We start from the raw sequence: 10,301 nt of genomic DNA on the forward strand, positions 1-10,301 counted from the left end.
TTCCCAGAGGAGGTCTCTGTTCGGAGACTTGTGCTGAGGATCCTTTGTCTTTGTAAATTCTCAGGCCCCCACTGGGCCCAGACAGTGAATATAGCCTGTCTCCACGGCTGTGTTGTATGTGCTGATTGGCTGTATGGAAGGGATTGCCATGGTGCAGGTGAAAAGCTTCACTTCAACACTTCTAGAGCATCATCTTCTATATTTTACATCTCTCTTCAACTATGTCCCATAGAAACATCTTGCTCCCATTAGATGGACCAGCAGGCTGCTGGCTTTTGGTAGAGACCTCACATACCACCTTTGGTGAGCTATTGTGCATATATCTCACCCAGGGGATCCCTGTATAACTCTAGGCATCCCTGTGCCCTCTGCCAGTTGGCGTTGTGAAGCAAGGAGATTCTTTCCCCCAAGAATCAGGCAGCACAGACAATACTGAAGGGGTTTATTCACAGCACTGAAAAGACTCATAAATAGATTCAAAAGTATGATGTTACAGTGAGCAGTTATATAACTCTTTCTTATTATTCCATTTGCATTTATTGTGTCCTTACAGAGAGAAACATTGTTTCAGCAAAAGAGAGGGAGGGAAAGAACACTTAACATGATAATGACAGGAACAGAACATACACATAGAAACCATCCTGATTACATCAATTATTTATGACTACCCTGAAGGGGAAGGGGTGGGGTGGGGTGGGGATAGGGATGAATGTTCACAGATATCTGGAGAGCAGCGGAGGGTTTGTACTGGTCTTCCTTACTGAGAGGCCAAGTTACAGGGTGGACATCTGACCATTTAAGTTATCAAGTGTTTACAGCTTCCATAGACCTTGGGCCTGCTTGTTAGTTACCTGGGTTTCTGCCTCAGCTTCTAACTGAATTTTTAACTCTTGCCTAACAGCGTCTACTTATCTCTGGGCCAGACTCCTCTGTGGCACAATGGGGACCTGGGTAACTGCAGCTTCCACTGGTCGGATTTGGTGTCAACAGAGCCTGCAGCTGCTCACTCAAACTAAAAATCCAGGGCCAATTTCTCAAGAGTCTGGTTCCTAATCACTGTGTTCCGGCAGATTTGCATTTCAGGGAATTAGTCCTGAAGTTGTAACTTCCCCAGGAGCTGGACACAGGAGACACAATTCTTCCTCACTTCCGGCCCTACACAGCCTACATATTTCCCTCTCCTGTTTCTCAGCTGCCCTGTCCTACCCCAGAAGTGGCTGCATGTCAGTGGGGGGGTCTTCTTTTTTGTTTCAAAGTAGCTGCCGTGTTAGTCTGTATCCGCAAAAAGAACAGGAGTATTGTGGCACCTTAGAGACTAACAAATTTATTTCAGCATAAGCTTTTGTGGGCTACAGCTCACTTCTTTGGATTGTCACAAGTGGATATCTATGTAACCCTTCTGCTAGTGGCATCGGAAGCGACCATGGCCGGGTTCAATATCTAGGGGTTCCTTTCCAGCAATATAAAACAGATCCGGCTTGAGCACCCACCCAGTAACCGGGGACAAGTACACATCCACCCCATGGGTGCTTCTACGAGGCAAAGCTTCCTCTCTTGCAAGCACAGAGTATTTTTTAATAAAAGGAGGGAAGTCCCCCGGCATTAACTTGGGGAAAAGCAACAAACAGGATTTATAAACATAAAACCATGAGCAAAACACCTCCCCCAGAGTATGTTGGGCAGTGTCTTTTGCCTCAGGTTCTTGAGTCCAGCAACCAAACGTTCCTTTAAAGTGCCGCTCCCTTCTCCCTCCACCGCACCCCACTCACAGTGGTTGTCCTTGGTTAGTAAAGACCCAGAGTTCAGAGGTGCATATGTGTGAGTTCAGCTCCCACCATGGGGGCGGGGAGGAGAGCGCCTGGCTCGCTCTGCTGTCTGGGTGCTGGCTCTGGTGGCAGCTACCCTGTCAGCCACTCACCACTCTGCTCACCCTCACCTTCTGCCGCCCCCGGCCTCTCTACTGTGACCTCTGCAGGTCGCTCTCTTGAGGCTCCACCCAGCTCTCAGTGACTGTCAGCTCTTAGTGGGGAAACCTCAGTGCTGAAGCAGGCTGGGCAGAAACACTGTCTCACAGCAGGTGATTTCAGCTCTAGTGATCACTGGAACCGAAAAGACTCCTAATGGAGCCTTAATTAACTCTATCTTTGAAGAGTGGTGAGGGGCAGATTAAACCATTTCTAGACGTCTTACACAGAGCCCACACCCCTCAGCAGGAGCACCCATCTCCACCCCCTCTCACTCTTGATAGGAGTCTGGTGTCTGTCTACCCGTCAGAGTTGGCAGCAACAAGGGCCGGGTTCAGTATCTAGGGGTTCCATTTCAATAACACAACACAAAACCGGCTCAAGCCCCCACCCAGCAACCTGGGACAATTACATACCATCCCCCTGGGTGCCTCTAAGAGGCAATGCTTCCCCTCTTGCAAGCACAGAGTCTGAGTGTAGCAAAAGCTTTTTAATAAAGGAGGGAAACATTATCCTGCATTATGTTGGGGAAACTCCAGTAACAAGATTCCTAACACAAACCATGAGCAAAAAACCCACTCCCAAGTAAGGTTGGCAGTCTCCTTTTCCCCTCAGGATCTTAAGTCCAGCAAACCAACAGTCATCCCTCCCACAGTTTCTGACCTTGGTCAGTGCAGCCCCAGAGTGGTTCGTGAGTCCCGCAACCCAACAGCCACCCCTCCCACAGTTTTTGTCCTTGGTCAGTGCAGCCCCCCAGAGTTCAGAAGTTCATCTGCAGAGTTTACTTCCCCTTGTGTTGGTGGAAGTGGGGGTAGAATGGGGGGCATCTTGCATGCTCTGCTGCTCGGGTTGACGGCCGATTGCAATGTCCTTTGTGTGGGGTTCTCCTGCTGTCTTCACCGCCAGCTGCTCCGCTTCGCCAGCCGCCCTGCTATCCGCTCCACCAGCCACACCTCTCCACTATCCGCTCCCACTCCACCAGCCACCCTGCTATCTGTGCCACCAGCTGCGCCTCTCGGCTAGCCAGCCTGCTAGCCACTTGCCAACTTCTCTTCAGGCCCCCCACTTAACACAGCTCTCAGTGACTGCAGCTCTTAGTGATTTTAGCTGGTAATAGGGGAGCCTCAGTGCTGGTGCACCACTAGCCCAAATTTGGTTGAATGCTTAGACCCAGGTATCAGTGATTTCAGCTCTGTAGCGTGTAAGAAAACTTCTAATGAAGCCAAAATTAGCTTTGTTGTTACACAAAGGAGAGAGAAGAAGTAATAGTGGTGTTCAGGGCCCTCAGAAGGGGCCCATACTACCAGATACACATACCTATCACAGCCTTTCTCAATTCACTGGGTTTTGGAACCCATGTCCCTTGCCTAGCGAGTGCTAATCAGTTGAGGGCGAGTCCCTCCATCATACAACCCCAAGTACAGTTCTACTGTCCTTGATTCACATAACCTGAATAACAACACTTCATTACTCCTGCCCCAATAACAAAGAGACTGGGGATCCCACAGCAGCCAAAGTGACCATTTGGGCAAGAAGTCCCATCATGCTAGGCAAAGGTGGGTGTGCCCTGAAGTCCTCACCACCAGATGTCATGGTAGAGCCCATTCTGACTCTGTTTACATCTGAGCCCCCTGGTTAGTGAGTTAAGTTCAGTTGTGGGTGACCCCATCAGTCAGAGCAGGCTAAGCACATTGCTGCTGCCCTTTACTCAGACAATCAGGACAACAACATTTCACTACCCCTGCATTCAAGTATTACAGTGATTGCAACCCAGCATCAGCCAACACAGCTCTGTCTGCTGGATACATAGGCAGAGTGGCGGTGTTTTGTAAATACTATCTGCTCCTGAAGCCTTTGCCCCTCCCCAGCTCATCACTAGCTGTCAGGGGAGAGCTGTCAGTGTGACGGTTTCAGGGAGCTTTGGAGCCAACACATGTAAATTCGATGCTGATGTCAGGCTAAGGCAACCACTAATGACACGGGTGACTGTGTTCAGCTCCCAGTCACCAAGATGCTTATCCCAGTGTCTGCCCTGCAGCTCTGCAGAGTATCCCACTGGAGCAAATACAAGCACCAGGAGTCAGGGTGTAAATCTGCTCCTCAGGAGGTTCCTGACACCAGTGCGGGGGGTGATCTTTATAAGTGCTCTAATGGGAGCAGTACGTCAGACTGCCGTCCAGTCTGCCTAATTAGGTGACAGCCTAACTAGGTGACAGCTGGCTGGGAGGGGAGTGGACAAACATCATCATTGCCCAAGTTATTAGCCTGGTCAGTGGTGGGGAGCCCTTAATTGGCAGTGGCTGTGTGCAGAGACCTGTCAGATCCGTCAGCGGGAGGTGCTACGTTCCCCAGTGACATAAGAGATCAGATGCACAGGAACCTCCCTGAGTGTTTATTCCCTTGGGTGTTTGCAGACTCTGGCATATCAGAAGTGGCTCAGCTCCGACTGGTGAACAGCCCAAGTCGCTGCGCTGGGAGAGTCGAGGTGCTTCACAACCAGAAGTGGGGAACCGTGTGTGATGACAGCTGGGACTTACAGGATGCCGGAGTCGTGTGCAGGCAGCTGGGCTGTGGGACAGCGTTATCAGCCCCAGGTGGGGCTCGCTTTGGGCAAGGATCTGACCGTATCTGGCTGGATGACGTCAATTGCACAGGGACAGAAGGTGCCCTCTCCGATTGCAGGGCTCGGCCTTGGGGAGAGAATAACTGTAACCACAGAAAAGATGCTGGTGTTGTGTGCTCAGGTAACTTGCATCCATCACGTCACTGTGGGTGGTGCAGGGATCGGGCTGGGAATCTTTCAGGAGAGACCCAGCTCGCCTGTCTGAGTCAGTGCTGACCCCAGTGCCCCAGCATGGTGGTAAGGGCCTGTACTGTAAGGAGCCATTTTGGGTTCACAGTAAGTGTCTCTCCTCCCATGGTATCAGTGCTGACCCCATTTCCCCACACAGTTCTACATGCCTGTGCTGCAAGGAACGGGATGGGGGCTCAGTAGGGGGTGCTTTCCCCTCTAAGTCAGTGCTGGGCCAGTGCCCCAGCACTCCACTTAGGGTCTGTGCTGCAGGGAGCAGTACGTGTTCCTCTGTGAGAGACCCTCCCAGCTACAGCACAATGGGGCGCTGGGTAACTGTAGATCCCATTTGTGTGATTTGGGGTTGAATGGATCCTGCAGCCACTCAAGCATACCTTTATGATGTGTGGGGTTCCTATCTATGTCACTCTGGGTGATTTACATCTCAGCTAATTTCAGCTAATTTCCCATAAAGTTGTGACTGGAGACAGGGTTCTTCCTAACTACCTCTCCTACAGAGCTTATGAGTTTCCCCGTTTCTCTTCAGGGACCCTTGTCATGAACGACTCCTCTTGCAGGAGGTGCAATCACTCCTCGCTCTAGGGGCAATAGAGGAGGTTCCTCAGGAGTTCAGGGGCAAGAGGTTCTACTCCCGCTATTTCCTCATCCCCAAGGCCAAGGGTGGGCTCCAGCCTATCCTGGATCTGTGAGACCTCAACACATTCATGAGTTTGTGTGCCCTGTCTCTCTGTTCCACCCCACAGGGTGGCTGCATGGTAGTGGTGGGGAGTAGGGCCGTCAAGTTATTAAAAAGATAATCATGATTAATTGTGAGATAAAAACATTATCATTATTAATTGTACAATTAATTGCATCTTTACAGAATAATAGAATACTATTTATTTCAATTTTTCAAGATGTTTTCTACATTTTCAAATATATTGATTTCAATTACAACAAAGAATACAAAGTGTACAGTGCTCACTTTATATTTATTTTTGATTACACATATTTGCACTGTAAAAAAGAAACAAAACAAATATTATTTTCAGTTCACCTCATACAAGTACTGTAGTGCAATCTCTTTATCAGGAATGTTGAACTTAAAAATGTAGAATGATTTACAAATAATAACCGTAATCAAAAATAAAACAATGTAAAATTTTAGATCCTACAAGTCCACTCAGTCCTACATCTCATTCAGCCAATCGCTCAGACAGAGAAATTTCTTTACCTTTGCAGGAAATAATGCTGCCTGCTTCCTGTTTACAATGTTACCTGAAAGTGAGAACAGGCATTCACATGGCACTGTTGTAGCTGGTGTAGCAAAATATTTATGTGCCAGATGCGGTAAAAATTCATTTGTCCCTTCACTCTTCGACCATCATTCCAGAGAACATGCATCCATGCTGATGATGGGTTCTGCTCACTAACGATCCAAAGCAGTGCAGACCAACAAATGTTCATTTTCATCATCTGAGTCAGATGCCAACAGTAGAAGGTTGATTTTCTTTTTTAGTGGTTCAGGTTCTGTAGTTTCCACATTGAAGTGTTGCTCTTTTAAGACTTCTGAAAGCATGCTCCACACCGTGTCCCTCTCAGATTTTGAAATGCACTTCAGATTCTTAAACCTTGGGTTGAGTGCTGTAACTAGCTTTAGAAATCTCACATTGGTTCTGTGACGTTCCCCTCTGGTGTTATCTGGACTGGTGATCTGCTAGGTCACTCCAATCCTTGACTGTGGGAGCCAGCCTTTCCCTGCTCTGCTGTGAGAACCCCCACTTCTGGGCTGTTCACACACAGCCTCTGACATGTAAGCTGCTCCTTGGATTGTGCAACCAAATGACACTAGCCAATATTGCTGGTCCCAGACACAACCTGAGGAACCTCCTTCTTGCACTCTCCAGTTATGCCCGCTGGACGCTGCAAGCTTATATGAGTTCGTCAATTTAACAAAGAAATTGGGATGTACCAGGCTTGTTATCCCAAGGGGAGTCTCTGACATGCTTCAAACCAAACACGCTGCTTCAGGTTGAACAAACAAACTGAGTTATTAACTATGAAGATAGATTTTAAGTGATTATAAGTCAAAACAGAACAAGTCGTATTTTGTCAGATTAAATGAAAGCAAAACACAGTAAAATCTGTTTTTTCCATCACTTCACGAACAGGAAAGCTCTATAAATCGGTGTTTCTGATCTTAATTGAAATGCCCGTTTATAGTCCGGTTGGCGTGATGCCGGCAATGTGCTGGGGTTCAGGAGGGGGTGTGGAGCGTGGGCTCTAGGAGGGACTTTGGGTGTGGGCGGGGTCTTAGTACGCGGGAGGGGGTGCGATGTGTAAGATCCATGGGCAGCTCTCCTTGGATGACTCCCCGTAAGCGGCGACCTGTCCTGAGCTCTGGCTACTCCTAAGCAGAGGCACGCCAGGTGGCTCTGCATTTTGCCCCCCCATGCCAGCTGCACAGCTCCTATTGACTGGCAACCATGGCTAATGGGAGCTGCGGGGGTGGCACGTGCTGCCAGATATAGTGCACCAAGCCGCCTGCCGCGCCTCCACCTAGGAGGAGCCGGGACAAGTTGCTGCTTGCGGGGAGCCACCTGAGATGAGTGCCCCCGGATCTGGCAGCCTGCACTCGATACCGTGCCCCAACTGCCTGCCCCGAGCCCCCTCCTGCACCCAAATGTCCTCCCAGAGCCCGTACTCCACACCCCCTCATGTGCCCCAACTCCCAGCCCCACACTCCCTCCCGCACCCAAACTCCCTCCCTCTTAGTTAACCAGCATTTTTCATTTACCGGCACCCCCCGTTTCCCCAACATGCCGGATAAAACAACTTTAACTGTAATAATATAAAGTGAGAACTATACACATCGTATTCTGTGTTGTAATTGAAATCAATATATTTGAAAACATAGAAAATATGCAAAATATTTAATAAATTGCAATTGATATTCTATTGTTTAACAGTGCGATTAAAACTGCGATTAGTGATCAATTTTTTTAATCATGATTTTTTTTTGAGTTAATCGTGTAAATTAACCGTGATTAATTGACAGGCAGTGAACCCCTAACAGGCTGTTGCAGAGGCTGTTGAAACCCATCAGTGGGAGTTGCTATGTTCTTCTTTGCATGATTTCTCATGTTCATACCAATAGGTGTGCGCGCATGCACGATCATCGGAAGGTTTTTCCCTAGTGGTACCCATCGGGTTGGCTGTGGAAACCCCTGGAGTGGCGTCTTCATAGTGGTGTATATAGTTCCCTGCAGACCTGCCATGTGCTCAGTTCCTTCTTACTGCCAGTGACGGTCGTTGGAGCAGCTGAGTCTCTTGCATTCGCAAGTGCCTACCTAGTGGTTAGGGTGACCAGATGTCCTGATTTTATAGGGACAGTCCCGATTTTGGGGTCTTTTTCTTATACAAGCTCCTATTACCCCCCCCTCCCCCTCCCGATTTTTCACACTTGCTGTCTGGTCACCCTACTAGTGGTTCCCTTTTCTTAATTGTAGATAGTTAATAGTTAGTTATATAGTAGTTTCTAGTAAGTTGGGCTCACTTTGGGGGGCTTTCCCCCCACCCCAGTTTCCCCAGGCACCTGGGCATGCCTCGGTCACAGGGGTTTAAGGAGTGCGAGAGGTGTGTGAAACCTATGCCCACAAGAGGTCCACACGCTCCTTGTCTCAAGTGCCTAGGAGACGGTATCAGACAGACAAGTGCCCAGTTTGCAGGAGCTTCAGACCCAGGATTAAGAGAGAGCGGGACTATCATTGAAAGCTCCTCCTGATGGAGTCGGCTCTCCGCACCCAGCCGGCACTGTAAATGGCACCGCATCATCGGTGCGCAGCCCCCCGGCCTTGGTGTGGGATGTCCCGGCAGCAGGAAAGGACTCCTCCAAGGAGCACCAGCACTGCTGCCCTGCTCGTAAGGCCAGTGCTACCAGGCGGCATCCTGGAGTCGGACCCGATGGTGGACATCCTTTCCCTGGACTGTCCATCTAGGGTGCCCTTGCCCCTGATAAGAACGATCCAGAATACTACTAGGATGCTCTGGCAGATTCCGGCCTCAATACCACTCACTGCTAAAGGGGTGGAGAGATGCTATTTTTTGCCAAAGAAAGGGTACAAACACCTTTTCATCCACCCCAAACCGGGGATTCTGGTGGTCTTTGCGGCAAATCATAAGGAGCGACAGGGGCAGCCAGGTCCCACCCCAAAGTCACAGGATGCTAAGAAGCTGGACATTTTCGGCCGAAAGGTCTACTCGACCGGGGGGCTCCAGCTTCGAGTGGCCAACCAGCAAGCCGTACTCAGCTGCTTCCAATTCCTGGCGCTTGTTAGCAAAATTCCAGGAGTTACTCCCAGCTGACTCTCACAAGGAGTTTAGCGCGCTCCTCGAGGAGGGCAGAGTGGTCTCGAGAACATCCCTCCAGGCCACGTTAGATGAGGCGGAGTCAGCGGCTTGGACTATGGCCACCGCTATTACAAGGAGGTGCAGCGTGTGGCTGAAGGTGTCTGGGATACCACGTGAAGTCGAGAACACGATCCAGGACCTCCTCTTTAACCGTGCAGGCCTGTTTGCCCAAAATATGGATTCTTGCCTGCACAACCTTAAGGACTCAAAGTGACTTTAAAACCTTTGGGGATCCACACCGCTGCACCCCAAAGAAAGCCATTTAAGCCTCAGCCCCCGTCTCACTTCTACTCTGGGCCTCCGAGGCAAGACTCATCCAGGAGACGAGTCAGAAATAACAGGAGATGCCCGCCACAGTCCTCCTCAGGCCAAGGCCAGGGTTTGGCCGAACAGCCCCCAGGCCCGAAGCCAAACTTTTCAAGATGTGCCCGAGGATGGAGCATCAGTATTGAATTTGGATCCTTACCCTCCCTTTGTGAATTGATTCTCCCGCTTCTACCGTGCTTGGTCCCAGATCACTTCAGATCGCTGGGTCCTGAGCATGGTACGGATGTGATATTTTATCCAATTCTGTTCCCTCCTGCCCTCCCACCCCCTTTCCCCGTTCCTCTTCAGGGACCCTTGTCATGAACGACTCCTCTTGCAGGAGGTGCAATCACTCCTCGCTCTAGGGGCAATAGAGGAGGTTCCTCAGGAGTTTAGGGGCAAGAGGTTCTACTCCCGCTATTTCCTCATCCCCAAGGCCAAGGGTGGGCTCCAGCCTATCCTGGATCTGTGAGACCTCAACACATTCATGAGGAAAGTGAAGTTTCACATGGTCTCTCTGGCTGCCATCATTCCTTCCCTGGATCCGGGGGACTGGTACGCCGCACTCGACTTGAAAGATGTGTACTTTCATATCTCCATTATCCTGGCCCACAGACATTTTCTTCGATTTGTGGTCAGTGGCCAGCACTACCAGTTCAGGGTGGTCCTGTTTGGGCTCTTGGCGGCCCCCTGGGTATTCACAAAGTGTATGGCGGTCGTTACAGCCTTCCTCCACAAACGTCAGGTGCAAGTATTCTCTTACCTGGACGACTGGCTCATCATGGCTGAGTCGCAAGCACAGGCTGCAGAGCATGTGTCTCTGGCTTGGG

At 49.9% G+C, this 10,301-nt stretch overlaps 1 protein-coding gene across 1 annotated transcript in view; it reads left to right on the forward strand.

Annotated features, from left to right (window-relative positions):
* The window catches only part of LOC135892878 (deleted in malignant brain tumors 1 protein-like), a 155,837-nt gene extending 145,894 nt beyond the window's left edge, over window positions 1-9,943 (forward strand). The window contains exons 17-19 of the mRNA XM_065420646.1: window positions 4,647-4,708; window positions 5,334-5,461; window positions 9,781-9,943. Of these exons, the coding sequence (XP_065276718.1) occupies window positions 4,647-4,708; window positions 5,334-5,461; window positions 9,781-9,943 (353 nt within the window). The remainder of the gene's footprint in view (window positions 1-4,646; window positions 4,709-5,333; window positions 5,462-9,780) is intronic.
* The last annotated feature ends 358 nt before the right edge of the window (window positions 9,944-10,301 follow it).

Source organism: Emys orbicularis, chromosome 21 (assembly GCF_028017835.1).
Source record: "Emys orbicularis isolate rEmyOrb1 chromosome 21, rEmyOrb1.hap1, whole genome shotgun sequence".
NCBI classification, from domain to species: Eukaryota; Metazoa; Chordata; order Testudines; family Emydidae; genus Emys; species Emys orbicularis.